This window comes from Neovison vison, chromosome 1 (assembly GCF_020171115.1).
Source record: "Neovison vison isolate M4711 chromosome 1, ASM_NN_V1, whole genome shotgun sequence".
NCBI classification, from domain to species: domain Eukaryota; kingdom Metazoa; phylum Chordata; class Mammalia; order Carnivora; family Mustelidae; genus Neogale; species Neogale vison.
In genome coordinates, this window is record NC_058091.1 from 16,787,020 (window position 1) to 16,812,808 (window position 25,789).

The 25,789-nt window shown below is 41.1% G+C and overlaps 1 protein-coding gene across 1 annotated transcript in view; it reads right to left on the bottom strand.

Annotated features, from left to right (window-relative positions):
* Positions 1-25,789, bottom strand: part of DSE (dermatan sulfate epimerase) — an 83,468-nt gene that overhangs the window by 44,459 nt on the left and 13,220 nt on the right. Inside the window, exon 2 of the mRNA XM_044244118.1 lies at positions 11,001-11,469. Within this exon, the coding sequence (XP_044100053.1) occupies positions 11,001-11,416 (416 nt within the window). The 5' untranslated portion in view covers positions 11,417-11,469. The remainder of the gene's footprint in view (positions 1-11,000; positions 11,470-25,789) is intronic.

Consider the following 25,789-nt stretch of genomic DNA (forward strand, 5'->3'; position numbering starts at 1 on the left):
TGTAGGGCCCAGGAATCTGCCTTTTTAGGACTGTATGTTATCTCTCATCAGTCAGAATGGCTACTAACAAAGAGACAAGAAATAGTAAGTGTTGGGGCGCCTGGGTGGCTCAGTGGGTTAAGCCTCTGCCTTCGGCTCAGGTCATGATCTCAGGGTCCTGGGATTGAGCCCCGCATAGGGATCTCTGCTCAGAGGGGAGCCTGCTTCCCTCTCCCCCACGCCTGCCTCTCTACCTACTCGTGATCCCTCTCTCTGTCAAATAAATAAATGAAATCTTAAAAAAAAAAAGATATATGTACCCCATGTTTATTTTATAATTATTTGCAATAGCCAAGACCTGGAAATAAGCAAGTGTCCACTGACAGATGAATGTATAAATAAAATGTGGTATATATATGTGGAATATTACTCAACCATCAAAAAGAATGAATTCTTGCCATTCTTGACAACACAGATGGACCTAGAGGGTATTATGCTAAGTGAAATAAGTCAGACAAAAAAAGACAAGTACCATATGATTTCACTTATATGTGCAACCTAAGGAAAACAAACACAAATGAGCATATACACACCAAAAAAAACCCCAAAAAACCCAGAAATAGACTCATAATTACAGAGAACTGTAAGTGCCAGAGCTGGGGGTATGGAGGAATGGACAAAATAGATGAAGGGGATTAAGAGGAACGTTGTATGGTGACAGATGGTGACTACACTGATCACAGTGAGCATTTATTAACTGATATGCTTGTTCAATCACTATGTCATACACCTGAAACTATTATTGTATATCAACTATAGTTCGATTAAAGAAAAAACCCTAATTCACTGGTAACCACATTTGTTAGAAATGAATTGGACTTATAGGATGATTTTTGCAGATATGAAATAAAGACAATTTTTTAAATTTTTTTAAAGATTTTTATTTATTTGACAGTGATCACAAGTAGGCAGAAAGGCAGGCAGAGAGAGAAGAAGGGAAGCAGGCTCCCTGCTGAGCAGAGAGCCCGATGCGGGGCTCGATCCCAGGACCCTGAGATCATGATCCAAGCCGAAAGCAGAGGCTCTAACCTACTGAGCCACGCAGGTGCCCCAATTTTTTAAATTTTTATTACTTATTTTAGTAGGCTTCATGCCCAACCTGGTGTCTAAACTCAAGATTAAGAGGAGAAGAGACAATTTTTAACTCCCCCTGCCCAAAAAAGGATATTTATAGAATTCTAACAAAAGAAGCACACTGGGGCTCCTGGGTGGCCCAGTGGGTTAAGCCTCTGCCTTCAGCTCAGGTCATGATGATCTCAGGGTCCTGGGCTCGAGCCCCGTATTGGGCTCCCTGCTCAGCAAAGAGCCTGCTTCCCCCTCCCTCTTTGCCTGCCTCTCTGCCTACTTGTTATCTCAATCTCTCTCTCTCTCTCTCTCAATCTCTGTCAAATAAATAAATAAATAAATCTTAAAAAAAAAAAAAAAAAGGCAGCACATTGTAAGACAAAGTGTCTCAAATGCCATCAATCTCTGTGCAAATTCTCTGTCCTAAGTCACTCCTTTGTCTTTCCACCATCACTGTCTTAATTATGGTCTTCACTTCCTCCCCGATATTAAGAGCTTCTACCTAGTTCCTCCTCCTCCTGATTCCTCCCCTTCCAAGCCATCCCACACACAAAGCTTCCAAACCACCAGCTTATGTAGGATAAACAATGATCTGGCAGCCCCTAACGGTGTCTCCTCCTGCTGTCCTAATGCTGTGTATCGACACCAGAAAGGAAAAGGGCAGAGGGATGAGAGGCTGTTGAGCGTGGCTGAAACAAGTCCCCTTAATGGATATGGCAGCAGAAGGTGAGGAAATAAAAAAGCCATTCTGAAGATAACTAATGTAAAATGAACTACCTGGCTTATAAGAGACCCCATGGGCGTACTCATGGCATTATTACACTCTAGGAGTTATAAATATCTGCGCAGCATTAGGAAGAACCTAATGTTAGCAAGACTCTACATCTTTAGTCATTAGAACTAAAGTCATCATTAGAACTAAATACTTATTGGGCCCCTGGGTGGCTCAGTTGGTTAAGCATCTGCCTTCAGCTCAGGTCATGATCTCAGGGTCCTGGGGTCAAGCACCATATGGGGCTCTCTGCTCAGCAGGGAGTCTGCTTCTCCCTCTCCCCTTCCTCCTAGCCTGTGCTTGTTCTCTCTTCTCTCAAATAAACAAATAAAGTCTCGGAAAAAAAAAGAAAAAAGAAAGAAATGAACAGTTATTTTACCTAACAGATAAAGCCAACTTAACAAAAAATTGACTATGAAGCATCACTGGAATAGAATACAGATACACAGGCAGCACTTGCCAATTAATATCTTCTCTCAAGATAAGGAGCAAGAAATGCACAAAATTCAAACCTCATGCTTGTAAGTTCTTCATATTAGAAACATTTAAGTGCCAGATTGTCAAGACTATGTGGAACATTGGTGCTGCCCTTTTTGTATATATGGGGCGATGGACTCTGACTTAGAACCCTATCAAAAGAGGGACAAGGATTCCCCTGGCCTTAAGCACAGCTCTCTCTGGCTGCTCTGAAAGCCCCCGTTATACTTAAAAAGGAAAATGACACTAAAAGGTCAGGAGGTAGGAGAGAGAGGGTCACTCATTACCAATACTGACTCAGAGTCAAACAACAAACCGATCTCCCAAAGAAAATTAACCTCGGATTTCTGTTCACTTGTGTATGATTATGGCTGCTATAAAATATCTTAAATTTGTTATTAGAAAGAAGCACTGTTAAAACTACTTTATCCTCACGTGCCTTTGAAATAGATGGAGAGCACTTTGTCTGCCATGTATTGAACTACCACACTCTAAAGGAGATGCTCATCTAATCTGCACACCCCATGCTGCCTCTCGATTAGCAACTTTTCACAAGCTTCCTCCTGCTCTGGGTCCCGTGACCTCAATTCTCGCCCAGGAGTTTCGTTTCTTATTCTGCGGCAATAACCTGCCTAATAAATAGCCTTCAAGAAGAGAATTCCCAGTGGTCAGATTCCTAACATGTGTTTCCATAACGTTCATCAGGGGTGCCTGGCTAGCTCAGTTGGGTAGAGCATGAGACTCTTAGTCTTGGGGTTCTAAGTTCAAGCCCTACATTAGGGTAAAGGTTACTTAAATAAATAAAATAAATGTAGGATCTCTTAAAAAGAAAACAAAAAAACCTAACCATCCTAAAAAGCTTCATAGTCATCAGTTTTAGTCTTCTCTTTCCAAGGATCTGAAGTCGGGTAAAAGGAAATGACTTTTTTCAGATTACAGAATGAAAAGGAAAGGAAAAGAGAAACAAAAAGAAGAGGAGGGGGAAGGGTAAAAGGAAGGATGAAGAGGAATGAGAAAAAGCTGGGGGAATTGGGGGCTGGGTATTCTGAGAGCCCAGCATTTGCTTCCCCAGGTCCCCTGGATGTGTTTCCTGGAACCCAGTGGTTTCCAGGTGCATTCTGGGCTAAGCCTCCCAGTCTTCGCCGCTGTAAGGTCAGGAGAGGAAAACCTGATCTTTTCACTCACGGTGCTGGGGCTCCACATGTTGGAACCCAGCTACACCCTCCCCCTTCCTTGGATTCTCAGCCTTAACGAACAATTCAGAAACGTCAAAAGTCTGTGAAACAGCTGTAGGGAACTGTACTTGGAGCCCAGCAGGGCTCTGCAGATTAAGACAGGCACACACTTCATTCTGGAATGTCCAGGAATGAAACGGATTGGTTCATTTCCACATGCCAGAGGCTTTTCTTTTTCTCTCTCCTTCATTTTACCTTATTAGTTTATTTTACTTTATTTTGCAAATACCCTCTCAGATGTCACTTTCCAGAAGTCTGCAGGCCGCCGGTTAGGATTCAGTACTCAGTCAGCTGCAAGCGAGAGTACAATTACTTCTCTGTCCAAAAGTTCAACTTTCTTTGTTTCCCTCCCCAGCGCTGACTTCCTGTAGCTGACTGGCTCCAATGCGAGGGTGAAGTAATTTCTTTCCTCTGTGATTGATTTGCTGACCATCAGTAAGCAAAACTACTATGAAGAAAGGAGGAAAGCACGACTCATAGTGAATCCTTCTCAAGAACACGACTCCAGAGTGACAGAGCAGGTAAAACGGGGTCCTGTGTACCAAGAAGTTTGAGAATCAAGCTCCACGTTCATACCTATTTCCGTGTAATAACAACAGAGTTTTTAGTAAAACTCTGTGCCAAGTACATAGTGCGAAGAGCTTTACATGCATTATCTCACTGCACCAGAAGGATCATCCACATTTTACAGATGAAGACACTGTGGTTTACCGGGGTTAAACAACCTGCCCAAGATGCAAGGCTAATAAAACGGCAGACTCAAGGCATGCACACTGCTCGGCCTCCAAACACCACTCCACGACGCCCATTCTCCAGGGCTCATAATGCCTGCACAAAAGCCTGCTGCCTGGAAATGCACACAGGATAACGAGGCACTATCAACGAGAGCTGAACATGGCCTTTTTGTTACAATCCTATCTTAAATTTCTTTTAAATGCATTCATCTCTTATTATTAGTATGTAAAATAGCCCCAACTGAGCCCTTCTTTTTTTTTTTTTTTTAAAGATTTTATTTATTTATTTGACAGAGAGAGACAGAACGCAAGTAGGCAGAGAGGCAGGCAGAGAGAGAGGGAAGCGACTCTCTGTCAAGCAGAGAGACGGATGTGGGGCTCGATCCCAGGACGGACATCACGACCTGAGCTGAAGGCAGAGGGTTAAACCACTGAGCCACCCAGGTGTCCCCATCTGAGCCCTTCTTAAGCGATTCAGGATCTGTAGTGTTTTCCAATTGCGTGGGTTTTTTGCTGCTTTGGCTTGTTTTTAGTTAGAGATCACTGCAAGAACTTCCTAAGGACTGTAATGGCATCTATCAGGAGCTTGAGTGAGATGCACGATGTACAGGGAGGCTGCCTGATAAGTACACAAGATTCTCCTGGAAGATTAATAAGCTAGACGAGGGGACAAAGTGGCCTGAGGCTAAACCACAGATCCATCCCTTCCACCCCCCCACCTGGATTTCAATGAACTTCAGTTTGGAGATGCTTCATCCAGGGATGCTATAGTATTCATTGATTCATTCATTCACTGGACAGAAATCTACGTAATACCGTGCTAAGAGGAGGAGGATACATGTACAAGCTAAAGCCACAACCCTGCCTTGAGTCTGATCTGGCACAAAACAGCCTCACTGGGCGCCTGGGGGGCTCAATCAGTTAAGCATCTGCCTTCCGCTCAGGTCATGATTCCAGGGTCCTTGGACAGAGCTCCACATCAGGCTCCCTACTCAGCCGGGAATCTGCTTCTCACTCTGCCTCTGCCCACTATCCCCCGCCCCTGGTTGTGTGCACGCATGCTCTCTCAAATAAATAAAATCTTAATTAAAAAAAAAAAGTCTCATGCAACCCATCACATATGCATTGTAGAGATGTTCATGAGACCGTTGTGAAGGTTCTTCACAAAAAACCCAGGAGATAATTCTGTCTGATACTGAGTAGTAGTTCTATAGAGTAACTGATCTGTTTTTGATCCATGAACACTCTACACTTCAAAACTTCCTGAGCCTACTCTTTGTACAGCTAAAAAACCCAGAGCCCACTTTGGACCACTCATGGCCTGTGAGATGCAACATTTTAGCAACTGTCTCATTCCTAATTCAGCTGATGTCTATAACATTTTTCTTCCCTTTTCTTTGTCAGCTACTTTTAATTTGAATCTTGTATTTTGTTTCCTTCATCTTCTGGGGGAAACCTATAGTAGAAATAAGTAAATAAAAAATATATATATATATATATATATATATATATATATAATTTTTAAGAAAGTAGAGTAATATGTGCTGACTCCCAAAACTCCCAAAATTGAACTTTTTAGATATCCCTTTTAAATCTGTACTAAGAACTGCTTTTATTATTTTTCTACCTTAAGGCTTAAGCTTTTTGGGGGGGGGGCGGCTAATGGAGAATATTTATTTGGAATCTGTGTTCTTTTTTAACTAATGTAAGGTTTGAAGGCAGAAATCAACCATTTACACATGAGAATATCCCCATATGCCAACTGACATATGCAGACCTTGCTCTAATGACTAGGCAACAGAATATGAAAAGTGAATTCACTTGAAGTGAATTAAAATGCATTTTCTATTGTTACCAGCTCTAGACTTAGGGGCTCAGCTCATAAGCTTTCTTCAAGTGGCTGCATATTTAGGTCTCATCAAGCCTTTATATAAAATACAGAGCCAATATAATAAAATACTCAGTTATATAAAATACAACCCTTTATATAAAATACAAATCCTACTTCTCATTGGAAGACGAGATCTATAGAAGACCAAAAAAAGGCTATTCATTCAAAGGTTAGAGACATTTTTGGTGGTGCTGAAAATGATTCACCACTTTATATCTAAGTTAAAATGACATCTTTTTAAATCTGATTTTTAGATGTAGGCTACAAACAGGCTTAAATTACTGTTAATTTTCCTGTTACGAAGAACATATGAGCCTTAGCAGAAGTCAGAAGAACAACAGAGTGTGTGAGCAAGGTCGGGGCATCTCTGCAAAGGCAGACCCAGCACACAGACAGGACCCATCTTTCCGTGGTGCCCGATTATCGGGGGGGGGGGGCAGGGAGATACACACGAGTGTAACTCAAAGAGAAGAAAGAAGTTTTCATGCTGCTGTGTTCAATCACTACCGTCCTCACGAACACTCTTCCAGATTCCCTTTCGACTTCGTGGTACGTGTCACATAAAATGGACATAAAAAGCAGGATCAGTGTATCAGACAACATTTTTCTTTAACCTTTCTTTCACAATGACCCAAGAGTCAATATATAGATGTTACCTTTTAGCTCTTCACTTACAAAATACTCAAATAAAATGAACCATGTTAACAAATTTGTATGCACGCGTATCTCAGATGTACTTCTTTTTAATACCAGACAAAAGACATATCGCTGTGACATTCCACTAAGGCTTACTCACTGGCCTTCCCATCAGATTCTTATATGCATTAAAAAAGGGCCCTCGGGAGCATCTCTGAGCATTTTCGTGGAACAAAGCCAAAAGGGAAATTTTGTGAGTTATACAGATGTTCTAGTTTAGAGAGGCATTGGAAGAAAGATGAATATAATCTCCAAATAAATCCCCAACACTATTTCCTTTGAGCCCACATATACTAAATGATAAGCCAAACAGGGTCTAAGTACTGAGTAAATAACAGCAATACTACTTATCATTAATGTCATTATTCTTATTTACTGAAGGCTTTCTGGGTGACGGGGACTGCACCGAGTCCTTTCCGTTACCTTGTTTAATCCTCCTAACAAGGCTGTGAGGGAGATACTGCTGCTGTGGCCACTTTGCGGATCAGGATGCTAAAGGCACAGCCCAATGAAGAACACTTGTCTGAAGTACCACAGCTGAGGAGTGGGGAGCTGGGAGTCCAATCCAGGCCGTAGTAAGACTCTGGAGTAGGGCGCCTGGGTGGCTCAGTGGGTTAAGCCTCTGCCTTTAGCTCAGGTCATGATCTCAGGGTCCTGGGATCGAGTCCCACATTGGGCTCTCTGCTCAGCAGGGAGCCTGCTTCCCCGTCTCTCTGCCTGCTGCTCTGCCTACTTGTGATCTCTCCCCCTCTGTCAAATAAGTAAATAAAATTAAAAAAAAAAAAAAGACACTGGAGTTAGCACTTCTCTACTGCACCAGAGTGCGCACAATACAGACCTTCGCTTACTGTCATTAATGAAACCGATAACACCACTCATTAAGCGAATCTCACAACTCATTTCTGAGAAGAGTGCACAGCCCTGGCTTAGGTTTCAAATACCCAAGGCTTGCACGCCTCACTCTAGGGGTGACGTATCCAATTTCGTGGCCATTACTGCATCTGTGAATCCCTGGTACCCAGCCTAGTTCATGACACACAGTAGATGCTCAATAAAAGTTAGTTGATTGACTAAGTGAGTGAACTCAATTTAGCCATTGGTTTTAAAAAGGGTAGAAATGCCCTTCAAGGAAAATGGCAACTGTATTCAGTTTGATAAAGCCATTGCAGGAAGCTTTCTAAAAAACAAATGTATGATATTAATTATTGATCTCTTTGGTAAATAAGGGCTAGTTCTTTTTTTTTTTTTTCCCACTGAAACCAGTATAGGTGAACTATATCCTAAGACAGTGACAACATCCACAATATACTTCTCTGTGCATTGTGGAAACATATGAGTTAGTTGATTTAAACACACGGCTGAATTGGAAAAAACATTTAAGTTGACAAAAAGTAATTACTTCAACTATAAATCTAAATGAAAATATAAGAATCTAGGGGCTGGGTGTGGTAGCTTCTAAGAAGTTAAAATTTCCAGGGCACCTGGGTGGCTCAGTGGTTAAGCATCTGCCTTTGGCTCCAGTTATGATCCCAGGGTCCTGGAATCGAGTCCCATGTCAGGCTCCCTGCTCAGTGGGAACCTGCTTCTCCCTCTCCATCTGCCCCTCCCCACCACTCATGCTCTCTCAAATAAATAAAATCTTAAAAAAAAAAAAAAACCCAGAGTTAAAATTTCCATAAAATCATCTAGAAGTAGAACCTAGTAACAGTACTTGCCAAGACAAAATGTTCCAGTAGCTCCACTTTTTCTGCTAAGATCACTTCTGGCACTAGAAATCAGATGTAAAGGTAAATTTTCCATTTCTGACATTCAGCTTCAAGAGAAAGAGGTCCGCTGTTCAGCTCTATTAAATCACAGACTGGCTTTTTAGTGACCAGATAAGATAGAGTTATACCTATTTTTATCAATACTGTCATGAATAAAGTACTAGTCTTCTGGCAAATTTATATAGACCTCCAATAACTGATAAATCTCAACTTGTAGAAACAATATGGAAATGACCAGTCTTGTTCGAAGTTATTTAATTTTCCCTTTTTTTATCCTAGAAGTCTAATCCTCCCTAATGATAGCACTCATCCAAGTTGGTATTTATACTCCTGAATGCTTTAGATTATAACATTTGCACTTGTATAATTCTCTTAATGTTACTGTATTTGTGTTTTTAAAAAATCTCCATGAAACAATGGTACTTCCCAGTTATCTACTCTGTTATGAAGTGAAATTGATGGCTTTTTACTGTAACTCTTCTCTGGAACATTTTTATCAGTATCGTATTTAACTTGTCTATCTAAAAAGGGACTTTAAAAAAAAAGTAGCTCTACAGGCAATGGAGGTATTTTCCCTAAAGTATGTTATGGTTGCCATTTTTAACCAATTAGAACCAATGTCAAGTAATTATAACATTTGATAATATAATCTTATAATTCAAATATCAAATAATTCTCATACATCTTTTATTTTCTTTCTTGATATCAAGAATAGAGTAAAATCAATTAATTATAATCAAAATCAGAAACTATTACATACATGGCTCAGTTTTGAAACAAATCAAATAAAAATGTTCTTTTCAACTTAAAATATTATAAACTTCAAAATGTTTATACATATCTACAGAAAATATTTTTAAAGATTTTATTTATTCATTTGAGAGAGTGAGAGAGAGAGCACAAGTAAGGGGAGAGGCAGAGGTAGTGAGAGAAGCAGGCTCCCGGCTGAGCTGGGATTCCCAGGACCTGGAAATCATGACCTGAGCCCAAGCAGATGCTTAACCATCTGAGCCACCCAGGCACCCCACAGTAAGTAAGTCTTAAAAATTCAGCTCTGCAGGGGCACCTGGATGGCCCAGGCTTTAAGCATCTTCCTTCAGCTCAGGTCATGATCCCAGAGTCCTGGGATCAAGCCCCACATCAGGCTCTCATCTCAGCGGGAAGCCTGCTTCTCCCTCTCCCACTCCCACTCCTTGTGTTCCCTTTCTCACTGTGTCTCTGTCAAATAAATAAATAAAATCTTAAAAAAAAATTCAGCTTTGCTATGGATTTAATGGCAACTCTTTCATAATCTTCTTCACTAAGAAATTTCGGAAAATCCTTCAAACTCTATAAGCAAATAGCATTTTTATCATTTTGGCAGAAATTTAGGAAAGATTAAATTTTGTTATCACGTTGACAGAATTCAGAAAGATCGCAAAAGACCATTCTTCACTCCTATGATATGTGTGATGTCACACATCACAGCATTAAATGCATTCACTGATTTTTCTAAACATTTAAAATTGAGCTCCCTATAGCCCTATAAAGAAGAAGCTTCTGTAATTGTAAAATGGTATTTCATAGAGTTTGTAATTTTTTGGTGCAATTGTACCATAAATATGTATTAAAACACAATTTGGTTAAGAATACCCACAGTATCCCTAATCAACCCACCACCCCATATTTTTCTGGAAGTAGGCAGACATATCCATTATGAACAAATAAAATAAATTTAAGCTAATCAAAATGTGGCAGCAAGTTTGTTTCCAAATCTTAGAACATCTGAAGATAAATTACTATGTAGTTAGAATCCCTCACATAATTATACAACAGGTTTTCCTACAGGTTTGGACAATTTGGTAGTTACTGGATAAGATCTTGTTTATAAATCGCCAATTAATCCTATCACAATTCTTTTTAGCTCCTAATTGTCATAACATTTAAATAAATCTTAATTAGCTAAAAATCTCTTGCTGGCAGAGGGTTTTAACCACTTGGGGGGCAATAAGAGCCTAACGCCAGAGGACTGTAGCACATGCTTGTTAAACATGGAGGAAAGAATTCTCAACAATCGAGATAATAGTATTTACTCAACACAGCAAATTATGTTTTCTTTGGCTGGGTTGTACCTAAATATTTTCCTGCGAACTTTAAACAAGGACATGACTGGGTCTTTTGAAACTATGGGCCATTCATAGGCCACTAAAACCACAAATAACAAGTAACCCCACCCATTCACTCACACACGTATGTGAAAATCTGGCCTCTAAGGTTTCATTGTGTATAGATTCCTTCTTTAAATTGCAGAGTTAATACAGTAAGAAGAAAAAGACAAAAATCTACCAACTAGGCTGAGCTGCCATCCTCTCCATATAGTCCTTGGCCATGTCTCGGGCCTCGATGTTCTCAGGATACAGCACGCAAAACATTGCCAAGGCGCCCAGGTTGTTGCCGTAAATTTCATTCCAGCGAGCGCTATAGTCCTTGGGGTCCCAGGGAGGAAGATATTCCAAGGGGCTGGACAGCATGGTGTGCACAGCCTCAGTGAGCCGGGCAGCGATGTGTTCATGGGAGCTGGCCGCCTGAAGCTGCAGCTCTGCCACCTCCGCCCTGGAGAAGTACAGCATGGGGTGGCTGTCGTAGTTGGCATTGGTGAAGGGAATCATGACTTCTGGGTTCTCGTCGGTGATGTAAGCCGACACAAAGCAAAACAAATATATGAAAAACACACTGGGAGCCCCCCGTGTGTGAGTCCTCATCGTGGCATCAGATCTCCAAATCTCCCAGGCAGCCAAACCATCTTCGAAAGATCCTAACAGGAGGAAAAAGAAAAGGGGAAGTCAACAGGGGAACAGGACAAAGTAGGAAAGACAACCTTGCTTACTGGGAGAAGGTCTAAATATTCAAAACTAAAGCTTATCAACTTAGATTTTTTTTAAAAAACAACACAAATTTGAACTAGGAAGAGATTTACTAAAACCTAATAATTTAGTCACAAGAATAAAAGATACACCATAAGGAATACGGTCAATGATATGATAATAGCATTGTATAGTGACAGTAGCTACACTTAGGGTGAACATAGCATAATGTACAAACTTGCCAAATGTCTTGAGTTGTGCACCTGAAACTAATATAACATTGTGTGTCACCTATACTCAAACAGGGGTGCCTGGGGAGCTCAGTCAGTTAAGTGTTTGCCTTCAGCTCAGGTCATGGTCCCAGGGTCCTGGGATTGAGCCCCACATGGGGTTCCCCGCTCAGTAGGCAGTCTGCTTTGCCCTTTCCCTCTCCCTCTGCCTCTCTCCCCACCCTTCACTCATGTTCTCTCTCTCTCTAATAAATTCTTTAAAAAAAAAAAACCAAAGCTACACTCAAATAAGAAATCCAATAGTTTTACTGATGCATTAATTGAGTGAACATGATACTTCAGGCAAGTATTCATTGAGGAAAACAGAACTCTGGACTTGGGGAAACCACATAATATTTGCTTACGCAGGGAAGACAAACTTTCCTTGGCATTTTTCTCATATTTTGTAACTCAAAAAAGTTTACATCTTAGGGTATTTTTTTAGACATTAACATGAAAACCACAATAACCAAAAGCTGGTGGCGAAATCTTGTCTGGGAATCTGAATGGACATCGGGAAAAAAAGAGAAGATCCTGTCTTAATTATAGGCTCCATCACTGGCTTCTTGAGGCTTCCTAACATTCTACCCTCTGAAGCAGGGATTAGGAGGAACACAACTGTAAGACTGCAAGCAGACAAAATATTATGAGTAAGTCTATATCCTCTTTGTGTCAGCAGAAGGTGGGGACAGAAAAGACAAAAGCAGGGTGACAGACAGCCAAACCCATGCATTCCCTGGGCTGACATCAGCAGGCATGTATGGAAAGGCTCTGCAGACAAGGGGCTGCTGGGACTAGAAACGGACAGGGCTTCATTCAGAAAATAAAATCCCAGAATCAAAAGGCTGAAATAACACGTGTGCATTCTCCCCTTATTATGTGAAACCGCTGTCTACTTTTTCATTTTGCGTATGGGATTTTGGTGTTACTTGGGAAGTCAGACGTTGAAACCAAGCTCGTGTTTTCTTAACTGCTTAACTTTCTTAAAAATCCTTTTTCCAATGGCACAGGTTAAAAGAACATCTTTCAAATACAAGGATATTTAAAAGAAAAAAAAAAGAAAGAAAGAAAAAAAGAAAACAAAAAACCAAAAAATCTCAGCATAGTCTATGTCCCACATCTGGGATAAAGCAGGCATAAAATCCCCCAGAGGAAAGTAAGGGAATTCTTAAAATTCTTCAGAGGGGAAAGGTTATAGGAAGCAGACCAGAAAAAGACAGTTTTATGTAAATAATGAACAGTAGTTTTCAATTATTAAAGAGAGAAACTGATGGAGAAAAATCAGCCTCCCCAGCTCAACACAAACTATTTTTCTAAGGAAAAGCTGCCTCGTCACATTCACAAGGAAGAAAACCAAAGATTTAACATACACTGGAGATCGATCCCTATTCTCAACTTACTGTATTTCCCAGAGAAAGGCAATATGGCATTACTTATGGATGTTGCCATTAATTCTAGTATTCTTTGTATTTCTGAATGTGTTTTAGACTATTATATATATATAATATGAATATATATGAATATTATATATATGAAATGAAATTCAAGGGTTGCAATTTTGTAAAGCATTTTAGATGTATTTCAAGAGTCAAACATATTAATAAAAAAATTGGTACAACCATGCTAATAAAATATAAAAAATAGAAATAATTCTTGGACTGTACTTGTATTATGTCTAGCACCCAAAGCTTCCAGGCTGCTGGCTAGACCCTTCAAGGTCAGAGACCCGGCCAAAAGAAATAGTCCTCTGTGGTTATGTCTGAGGGGGGTGTGGTCTCTGGCAACACAGAGACATGGCTGGGTCGAAAGTAATGCTGGGTCCCAATACCCCCACCCTCCACCCTGAGGTTTATTTTTTATTCTTTTCATTGAACACTCATATGAACAATTTAAAAAAAAAAAAAAGCCTGCCTATATTAAATGCCCCAAAGCCTAAAATTGGATGCAGTTATCAATGCAATTAACATTGTGGAGGTTTTTTAGGCACCCTAAGTGAGGATTAATTGGAAGTTTCTCCTTTAACTGACCCCTACCTGAAGAGTACAGAAGATCTCTACTACTGGTTTTTGCATGTGTAGCTCACGTTCTAGGTGTTTGTGGGGAGGGGAGCCACATTACTTCCCATGGCGTAGTTCACGCCTGAGTATATTTAAACAAGAAAAGTTGCTCCTGAAGCCCAGAATCTCATTACCATGTTGGTTTGGGAATCACACCCCCTCCATATGCCAACTGTTAGAGAAACTTCCCTCGTTATTGCTTCAGATTCACGTGAGGGTGTCAGGGCAGGAAGGCTGTGAGCTACCGCACACTCAAAACCTAAATTCTTGTTGGGATACCACGTGCGCCAATGCAGACCCCACAGAAATTCCACAGAACAATCAGGCACACAGACAGCCTGAGAAGAAATGGTTGTTCATCATGTCACAGAGTGTGTTGCTTTCCTTTTATACTGCCCTCAACTCACCCTCCCTCCACTCTCTTCTGAGATAAGGCCTTTGTTGATCTATCCAAAGAGTTCATTTCTTTGGATCTAGCACGTACCTGTATCACATGGAACTGGTTGGGCTTTTTTTTTTTTAAAGATTATCTATTTATTTGGTAGACAGAGATCATAAGTAGGCAGAGAGAGGCAGGCGGAGAGAGGAGGAAGCAGGATCCCTGCTGAGCAGAGAGCCCGATGCGGGGATCGATCCCAGGACCCTGAGATCATGACCTGAGCTGAAGGCAGAGGCTTACTAACCCACTGAGCCACCCAGGCACCCCTGTTTGGGCTTTTTATATGCTGTGCCTCACAGAAGGTGGGGCCGTAGCTTCCTCTGCATCACAGGACTTAGTACTGTGCTTCACAAGGAAAAGCCACCTCATAGATGCTGGGTGAACTGAATTAACCCTTGGACTTAGGCGCTGGCAGAGTAGATATCGTCACTAAAATGAGCAAGGAGAAAACTTATTCCCCCTTATTTGAAGCCAAAGCAAGTTTGGAATTTTTCAGAAAAAATTTCTGCTAGAAAACTATTAGAGGTAAATATTCACAAGGCTGAGAAACTTCTGTAGCTTAAAAGCAAATTTCAAAGAAAGAAAAGAAAAGAAAGAAATTAAACTTCAGGTTTAGCTCAACTTATTTTTTTTTTTCAATTTATTTATTAGCTCAACTTATTTTAAGCGGATAACCTAAAGGGAGACATCTGCCATCTTAAATCTGTCCAGTAAATCACCTTGAAAAGCCCCCACATTTCCAGTCTTTGGATTTCCCCTTCTACCCTCAACATTCTGCGTACCACTCTGTAGAGAGAAGAGCTGAAATTACATGAAAGGAGAGATTCTCACGATCATTTTAGGTGGGCCACAGAGGGACAGGTTTTACACCAATTTATTTCAATGGGAAAACCATCACTGGTACATCTACCTGGAGATTTCAACATCAATCTTTTCTGTTTAAAACAGATTTACATTAAGGGGCACCTGGGTGGCTCAGTAGGTTAAAGCCTCTGCCTTCGGCTCAGGTCATGATCCCAGGGTCCTGAGATCGAGCCCCACATCGGGCTCTCTGCTCAGCGGGGAGCCTGCTTCCCCCTCTCTCTCTGCCTGCCTCTCTGCCTACTTGTGACACCTCCCTCTCTCTCTCTCTGTCAAATAAATAAAAAATATCTTTTTAAAAAAACACATTTACATTTAAAAGTCAAAAAAATGCATAGGGCAAAAATTGTTGCGAGTAGTAGCTTTATGATTAAAGTTTGGGAGATGCTGAAATGCTAAGTGAAACAATGGCCACTAAGTTTACCAGAAGGGCCAACTCTGACTCTCCCACTGCCCCGCCACACACACACACACACACACACACACACACACTCACACTCACATGGAACAAGTCTGTACTTTCAGATGTCTGTGGGTGATCTCTCAAGCCATTCTCCCCCTAGATCATGTGCTGCAGACACAGCGGAGCACTGCTGGCTCCCTTAAATCTTTAGGGTGCACTCAGTCCAGCTCAAGAGCATGGCATTTTCAACATGGCAACATCATGGGTGAATGCCCATGTGGTACCTGCCACTAATATTTCAGTTTACCCATAATTCAATTCTCAGGATGTTTCTGAATGACCCGGATGGAGCCTCATTTCCCCTAAAAGCCTTTTCTCTTCTCTTCCACTATAGCACAGTAGTTTTTGTTATCTGGTTTTCTTCTCATTCTTCTGTCTCACTCTACACAGCTCTGAAAGCAAAACATTCCTAAATATTCACCTAATCAATGAGTACAATATAGTCATTTACGAATTACCCTGTCACTACCAGATAATTGAGACAGCAATTTGATCAACCCCCTGCCAGAATGCCCAGCCCATCTCTGCAGCAGTCCAAGTTGGACACCAAGTTGGACACCAAGACAAATATTACAAAAAGTATTTAACAAGATGCCTGAATTCTAATTATTTTAAGTAGGTCCTCACAAAGCAACAATAAGCCTAAAGTTATTTTGCTTTAATCCTGGTTCCAACAATCCACTGTAGCTATTATGATTGCTGACACACAGAAATTTTGGTGAAACCCTTTTCACATATTTGATCTTTTACTTTACGATAACTTGATGTGACAAACAGTACTAAGAGTTAGTGTCTATTGATACTCTAACAATATCTTCGAGGAAGAACTAGAACCCATCTCTTAAATCCTAAGCCAACATTCTTTTCTTTAACCAAATTTTTAATAATACTCAGTGACATTAAAGTTCCCATTTTTGCCATCCTTACACAAAGAAAGCACAGAAAGAATACGTTCAGAAGGAAAAGAACTGAAAACTATTAGAAACATCAAGTTTCAAAATGAAGTAGGTTTCCAAATGGTCTGGGACTGTTTATAAATGAAACACATGGTAGCACAAAAGTTCTTTCAATTTCCCTGGCTTTAGAAAATACAGAAAGCATAAGGATTGAAGAGTGACCTTACCCTGTAGAAAATAAAACATGTTCCAAATTAAGATGGATTAAAAACGCAGTTACAGCATGTGTCAAGTCCCAGGAGCAACAGCATTATGATTAACACTGGGCACGGACAGAAGAATAAATCCCTGCTTTGCTGTCTGCTAGGTTTGATCAACTGACTCCTGCTTTCAAAGTCTCCATTCTCTCATCCATAAACCAATCCCAACTTCACAGGGTGATTAACTATTATGTGATGTACTTAGCATAGACCCTGACGTGAAGAGCTCTATAAATATTTTTAATAAAAGAGAAGAAGTTTCAGACATGCAAGATTATATTAACCTATCCATAAAATTTTTTTTTGAACAAAACTGAATATTATAAGGAAAAGAAGGGGAATCACAGATATTAAGTATTGGGCAAGGTCAATGTCACTTTTTAGAAACTCATCTGAAATCAAACACGATGCTCCTGACTTTTTAAGACATCTTTCATTAGTAAGCTCAACCCTCACTGGAAAAGAAAGCATAAAACCCTTGAGATTTTTCAAGTATTTGTCAGGAGTTTTGCCCTCAAAGAAAAGAATAATGATTAAATAAATGGTATCTGAATTTGATTGCCTCCCAAGGCCCATAATTCGTGGGGTATAAAAGGTAACTGCTTCTTGCTATGTTCTTCAAAAGTCCCAGTGATACAACAGGGGCTGGAAAATAAAATCTCTGGCAGGAGAGTATTTCCTAGCGATAAATTTATATGACTGAAACGCTACATGAGTACTTGGGAGACACCTGCTGGCCCCGCCTGAGCTGATAAGGTAAACAGTTGACTCAGGTCATGTCATCAGTATCTCAGCTGATCATCCTGGACATGCTATCCGATATTAATAAAACTAAAACCCTCCACCCCAAACATACATAGAACCACAACGTCAGTGCCTTCATTGATGAGAAATACAACTATCAAGCAGATTGGGAAATATTTTCTGGCTTCATCAGAAAACCACACGGGTAGTGAAATTATTTGATAATTGCCGGGTGAGGGGCTCTGGGCTTGGGCCAACTCAACCAGTCAAGAGCACCGCCATGACTTGCTTGAAAGGAGGCTGCGCTGTAGCATCTGTCACAGATGCCCTTGGGATATCATTAAAACCAAAAATTTTTAAATTGGAATGTAATGATATTTAGGAGAGAGCAAAATGTACATCCCCCACAGCTCCTGCCACCACCCCCGCCGATTTTAGCTCGAGAGTACATGTTCCTGTTTGCCCAAGCCAATGGAGAGGCCCAGTAGCCAGCTACCTGATTAGGACAGCTAAAGACTTCCCACACTACAACCGGATGTGCCCGTATCCATGAGGGGCTAAAACAGTCCTGCAAACCAGACAACAGAATGCCCCTGACCTCGGATCCTACTCCCTGGAAAATGTATAGGTGCTATAAAAGCTAGCAACTACGACTCCACTGAAAACCAAGTTCCCTCATCTTCAGGCCTCCAGTCAGGTTTCAGGCAAACTTTGACGCCCTGAGAGGACTAACATATACCTTCACAGAGCTGCACATTTCCTTCTTTAATCTATTTTAGGATTTAACTCTCAGAGAAATCTATTTCCAAGTATCTGAGAACCAGCTTGCTGTGGTCTCACACATACTACTTCACTGTTTCCACATATTTTAATGAAGGGAAGGTACATATTTTTAAAGTTCTCCTTACTTTTCTATTTCAATTTTATTAAATGTATAATTAGGATCTTTTTTTGAAAAATAATTTTACCTCAATATCAAAATAAAATCTTTTATGTCCTTGGTAAATTTCTATAGTGAAATAAATCTAACATTATTCTTACATACATCAAATCCTAAGAAAACATATGGCTTTGGTACTACACAATCATTTGCTAAAATTATATTCCCTGATGTGAAAAGCCTGTAGATTCAGCCAAAAAAGAATATTTTAAAAACCATGGGCTCTTAATCAAAATGAAAAGTTCCTTTCACTGAGGGTTTATTGTTTTCCTTATTTAGGGTGAAATGAAATATATCTCCCCAAAAAGTCATTTCCAAAACAAAATCCACAATATGGAATTATAGCATATGGAACCCCCAAGAATTTACACACACTACTGAGGGAGTAATTACAACCTTGAACCCACACAGCAAAACCACACTGCGTATAATAATGGTACTCACCACCTTCACACTCAACATTGGAGAAAGTTTAAGTTAGGTTTGTAAGTTAAGTGAAGCTCTGTGCAGTCCAAGACCATTTCTATATTGTTCCTGGGAAAGTTTTTTGTGAAAATAACACATTTTCTGACCATGTAATCTGAAGCTCACTTCTTTCTAGCCAACAATGAACACTTGAAGGCTCCATCTCCCATTCACCAGAGGACTACTTGAGTAAGTAATTTAGTGGCTATCAAACTGAAGGCATCATTTCGTGGTAGAGCTCTGCCTGGTGTGCATTACTACAAAACTAAGAACCATTCAGATCCAGTTTTGGGGGAGCCTGTCTCGCTTAGTCAGTAGTGCATGCGACTCTTGATCTTGAGATCGTGAGTTTAAGCCCCATGTTGGGAATAGACGATACTTTAAATAAATAAATAAATGTATTACCTAAGGAAAAAAAATAAGATCCACTTTTTGAGAGTGTGACTGTCTTACAGAAAATAAGAAGGAAGTAAAATCTGTACTTTCATGGAGGCAAAGAGAAAGCAGGGTAGAGGTGAAGAGGAGAAGCTACAAAGTCACTGAGGAGATCAATGAAGCAGCTAATTTTACCTATGAAAAGTCTAAAGGAGAAAAATGAAATGGTTGGTTATACTTTCTAAGCTCTAAGTAAATACTAGTTTACCTAGCAGTCTAACAATTGAACACCTTCTAATTGGTACCTCTTTATCACAATTTTAATTGATCTTCTTAATGATGGTGTTAGAATACAATATGTCAAGTATTTTCAAATTTTTTAATTCAAGGGGCACCTGCGTGGCTCAGTCAGTTAAGCGTCTGCCTTTGGCTCAGGTCATGATCTCAGGGTCTTGCGATCAAGCCCCACATCGGGCTCCCTGCACAGCGGGGACTCTGCTTCTCTCTCTCCCTCTGTGTTCTCTCTCTCTCTCTCTCCCTTGCTCTCTCTCAAGTGAATAAGGAGAATCCTTTAAAAAAAAAAAATTCTGGGAGGTGCCTGGGTGGCTCCGTTGGTTAGCCATCTGCCTTCAGCTCAGGTCATGATCCTGGAGTCTTGGGATTGAGTCCCACATCCTGCATCTGGCTCCCTGCTCAGCAGGGAGCCTGCTTCCCTCTATCTCCCTCTCTGCCTGCCTCTCCATCTGCTTGTGATCTCTCTCTGTCAAATAAATAAATGAAATCTTTAAAAGAAAAAAAAAAGATTTTTAAAATTTATTTGTCAGAGAGAGAGAGAGAGCGCGCACACAAGCAGGGGGAGCTGCAGGCAGAGGGAGACGCAGGATTCCTGTTGAGCAAGGAGCCTGCTATGGGACTGCATCCCAGGGTTCTAGGATCATGACTTGAGCTCAGGGTAGACGCTTAACCAAGTGAGCCACGCAGGTGTCCCTAAAAAAGTAGTAATTTATGCACATTCAGTTTTCCAATGCATTGTTTTCCAGAACTGGAAGATCAATTTCCCACCCATGTCAGGGGTAAGAATTTCTTGTAAATATTAATTAATTAATTCAGCTATGGGGGTGCCTGGGTGGCTCATGGGGCGCCTGGGTGGCTCAGTGGGTTAAAGCCTCTGCCTTCAGCTCAGGTCATGATCCCAGGGTCCTGGGATCGAGCCCCGCATCGGGCTCTCTGCTCAGCAGGGAGCCTGCTTCCTCCTCTCCCTCTGCCTGCTTCTCTGCCTACTTCTGATCTCTGTCTCTCAAATAAATAAATAAAATCTTTTTTTAAAAAAATAAATAAATAATTCAGCTACGTATTGAGAAACTATTAAATCCAGGAACCCTGCTAGGCATAGTGATAAAAAGTAAACAAGGAAAATTATGCTCTGCTCTGAATAATTATAAGATAAAAATCTAAGAAAATGATTTTTCTGAGGGTTGTTTTTTTTTTTAAGGGTTTATTTATTTGAGAGAGGGTGCACATTCGTGGGAACATGAGCAGGGAGAGGAGCAGAGGGAGAGAATCCCAAGCCGACTCCCCATCAGGAGCGGAGCCCCACGCCGGTCAATCCCATGACCATAAGATCACAACCTGAGCCAAAATCAAGGGTTAGCCACTCAATTGACTGAGCCATTCACAAGCCCCTGAGGTGGTTCATTTTAAACTCTTGAACTTGTATTCCTCTGACAATAAAAATGATTAGGAATTCTCCCTTAGTCTAATGTAATTTATTTAACTGACTATAGCTGGCCCCAAAAGAAAATTAACAATTTTTCCCCCACAATTCTTCTAAACAGTAAGTAACCACAAATTCTCTGGAAGGTTCTACAAATCCAGCTATGGCTTTCTCAGCAATAGCCTTAACCACGAAAACACTTTTCTGGTATTACTGGCTAAAAATAGAAAGCATAGAAAAGAAGATAAAGAGAATGAAGCTGGTGGCTAAATATAACTTCATATAATTTCAAACAACATGAAATCTAAAGCACAATTTTTCTTCCTGCCATAGATCGACAAGGGCAGACCGGTGACATGGCTGAGAGAGCTCACAGGCGGATCAGAGTGGCTTTTGTTACCTCTCTGTGACTTTAGACAAGCCAACTATCGAAACCCGGTCCCTCATTTCCAATGAAGATGAAAATAGTATTCATCTCATAGAACGGCTGGGAGATTAAATGAGATAACACTTCCACAGCACTTAACACCTTCCGGTTAAGACTTCCCCAAAAATGCTAGTCATCACTGTTCACCTCAGAACATGATTAGTGGCTATGGCCACAGGCTGGAGCCAGACTTCCAAGGTCTGAATCCCGGTGCCACCACAGCCTTAGCTAGGTGCCTGTTTTCCCCTAAGTAGACTGGATAAAATAATACCTTCCTGATAGGGTATCTGTGCTCTTCAATTTGCTGATACACCTGAAACACTAAAAGGGTGTCTAGGACTTAGCAGGTGCTCAGTAAGTACTAGCAGTCATCCTCTTCTCTGCGAAACCAAGGTCAGTCCAATGGAGACGAAGTGGGCCATCACACCAGGCGGAAGCGCTCACTAAACTATCACACGCAGAATGTTATTTTTAAAATAGGTACAATGCATCGTGTGTTCAGGACCTTGCAGAGTCATCGGGAGCCTAAAAATATCAAATAATTTTCACAAATATAAAGTATCTGCAGCCAAGAGGTTCCTCCTTCTTCCTTCTCAACAGCACATTTATAACTTTCAGGCTACGTATTCCAAGTAACTCAACACATCTGAAAAAGAAAAGAAGTCTTCAATCTAATACTATTTCTTCATCAACCAATATTTATATAGCGAGATAAAGTTTTCTGATATACCATAATGACACACATGTGTTTATAGTCAGAAAAACATCCTACAGGGGCGCCTGGGTGGCTCGGTGTTTGGGCGTCTGCCTTCAGCTGGAGTCATGATCCCAGGGTCCTGGGATCGAGCCCCGTATCAGGCTCCCTGCTCAGCGGGAAGCCTGCTTCTCCCGCTCCCACTCCCCCTGCTTGTGTTCTCTCTCTCGCTATGTCTCCGTCAAATAAATAAATAAAATCTTTAAAAGAAAAAAAAAAAAAAGAAAATCATCCTACATACAGAAACACCAGTCTTGACAAAATGTAAAAGATGAAAAAAAACCACTTTGAACCTAAATGTTAACTTCAAAAAATCTGATGTTTGACTGAAGTACTTTTTCTACTTCCCCTAAAAGGCCATACACATTAACTTTCAGCTGGTAATGTTAACTCCTAGAATTTGTAGATAAAACTACCTGTAATTCTATAACCAACTCTCCCCTCTTTAATTTTTCTTTCTTACCAAGTGTGATAGCGAATTTTATATGTCAACTTGACGGGCTACAGGCACCCGGATATCTGCTAAACTTTACTTCTAGGTGTGTCTCCAGGAAGTGGTTTCCATAAGAGGTTAGCATTTGAATCAGCAGACTAAATAAGAGTAAAGGGGACTGTCCTCTTTGATGTGGGGGAGCCTTATTCAGCCCACTGAGGGTCTGAACAGAACAAAAGAAAGAGGGGGAATTCATTCTTATTCATGGGCACTCGCTCTCTCCACACTCTCTGCCTGCCAGCCCGCTGGCCAGAGCTGGGCCATCAGTCTTCTTCTGCCCTTGGATTGGCGTTACACGACACCTTTCCTGGCCTCCAGCCTGCAGAGCGCAGATCATAGGACTTCTCGGCCTCCAGACTAGAATGAACCAATTCCTCTGCGGCAGGGTCAGCTTGAAGGCTCCCTTTCTTCCTTTCCACCTCTTTCCTGATTTCAGTCAACACCACATGTCCTTGTAGGTCAGGTCCCCTGCTCCTCTAGCCCAGTATCTGCAAAGCTCCATGGAATGAGCCATGACATCAATTACTGATTCTCAGGCTACGTACTGTAAAACACTTAACCTCTCATTTATAATCTACTCAGTGTCACTCATTTATGAATTTAGCTAAATCCATGTATATTTGGGGTACATCCTAGTATCATTCTCCACAAGGATCTGGTCCCATAGGGTTAGCTCTGATAATGACTCTAGGAAACACTAATACCATCCTCAAGGTCCTACCATGCTAACCACCCTATGCAGGAAATGGTAGGCCCACCACTCAAACCCTGCAAAATTTCTAAAAAAGGCCTGTTCTATTCTACCAGATTCAAGTTTGTTTGTGTACCTGCGGCCTCAGGCTGGGTAGTACCAGCATGACCAGATGGTTTATACTACCAGTGTGACTGATGACAAACGACTATCTTTGCTCTGAGGGGCTAGACTCGGAATAGCTGAAGTCAGTCATGTGGGTGCTGCATGTCTACATGAATGGAGCCCAGTAAAAGCCCTGGACACCAAGGCTGGGGTGAGCTCCCCTGGCTGGCAACACTTGGCACATGTTGTCGCCTACTGTGATCAGGAGTGCCACTCCACAAAGAGAGGAGACCTGGAAGCCTGCGCCTGGCTTCTCCTGAACTCTGCCCCATGTAGTTTTTCCCTTTGCTGATTTTTTTTTTTTAAGATTATTTATTTATTTGACAGACAGAGATCACAAGTAGGCAGAGAGGCAGGCAGAGAGAGAGGGAAGCAGGTTTCCTGCTGAGCAGACAGCCCGATATGAGACTTGATCCCAGGACCCTGAGATCAAGACCTAAGCCAAAGGCAGAGACTTAACCCACTGAGCCACCCAGTATCCTTGGCTGTGTCAAACCATATTTATTCATGATTAAAACACCTTTTTGTGAGTGGCTTCTAGTGGATCACTGGGTCTGGCAGTGGTCTTGGGGAACCCCCTCCCCAGTCTTCTTTTTAGTAAAGTCATCTAAATTCTTATTAGAAGTGCGAGTCTTGTCATACAATTGGCCCCATTAGAAAGTACTGGGATACTATTCACCAAATCTTTTTATGGTACTCAACTTCTGCTGTTTTTCTAGGATTTATCCCCAGAAGAATGGTTCTGTCCAAGGATCCTGCTGTTGAAGCAAAGGACAGAGCAAAATATACAGTACGAGACTTAGAGATGGTCTCAAAGTTGTAGGTATTATCCAAAAAAATGAAACACACAGATGTTAGGCAAAAGGCTTAAAAGAGTTCCATGGGAAAGTAATTTGCTGGCATTAAACCTACAATTCCAGCTTATTCAATCAAAATAAAAATTTCATGTATTGGATGAGTGTATATATACATTGATGAGTATGTATACGGAGTATATTTTGGAGAGTGATGCTTTTCTCTCTATAATGAAGCTCTTTTTCATTCCTTATTTATATTCAAGCATTCTTCCATTTTTCTAGTCTTCAAATACTCACCAATGACAACATTTAACTTTTTTGCTGCCTTTAATATTCTCAAACATTTTTATATGCACTTTTTTCAATTCTCATTTTTGTCTCACAGATCATAGTTCTTTGGCACCAAAATCCCTGAGTACTTTCCAAACGTCCTCTTATGAATCATAATCAAAACTCAGAATACCACAGCTTTGGTTTGTAAAACAATGATACATACATGTGATTAACCAAAAAGACACAGGCACTGTCTTCTCTGGGCTTGCCCATCTCAGTTACTGGCAATCAACCCTGCCAGCAATTGAGGTCCAACCTCCCCCTCCTTCCCTTACCCACTCTGTCTCCATGTCTAAACCATCAGCCAATTCTGTTGACTCCACCCTCAAAATACATCCAGAATCCAGATGCTTTCACCACTGCCATAATGCCTAAGCCATGCCATGTCTTGCCAGAATTACTGCAAAAGGTTCCAAACTGGTCTGCCGGCCTTCACCCTTACCACCCAATGGCATTCTCAACACAGGAGCCGGAGCCATCCTTGTTCAATTACAATTCAGGTTATGTCACTGTTCTGTTTAAAATCCTTCAGTCGGGTGCCTGGATGGCTCAGGTCCTGGGATTGAGTCCCACCCCTCCCTCTCCCATTCCCCCTGCTTATGCTTGCCTGCTCTCTCTCTCTCTCTGTCAAATAAATAAAATATTTAAAAATAAATAATTAAGGTAAAATAAAATAAAATAAAATATCCTTCAGTAGCTTCCCATCATTCAGAGCAAGAACCAAAGTGCTTACAATTACTCTTAAGGTACTACATGGCCTGCCCGTGTTGCCTCTCTGCTCTCTTGACCTCCAACTCTCTCTCTCCCCATTCTAGCCATGTGGCCTCCCTGCTCTCCTTGTATTCATGGGGCGCGCTCCCTCCTCTGCACCCCTCCTCAGGGCCTGTGTTCCTTCTGCCGAGAATGCGAACCCCCAGACACCTACGTGGCTTGCTCTCTTGCTTCCTTTAAGGTTTTGTTCAAACGTGACTTCCCCAGCAAGGCTGGCTGTGACCATGTTATTTAAATCAATCATCACCATTCCCTAACTCCCTTCCAGATTTTACTTTTCTTCATAATATTTATAACCTTCTAATCTACTACATAATTTATTATTTCTTTTGTCTGCCTGGCTGCCCCTTCTAGAAA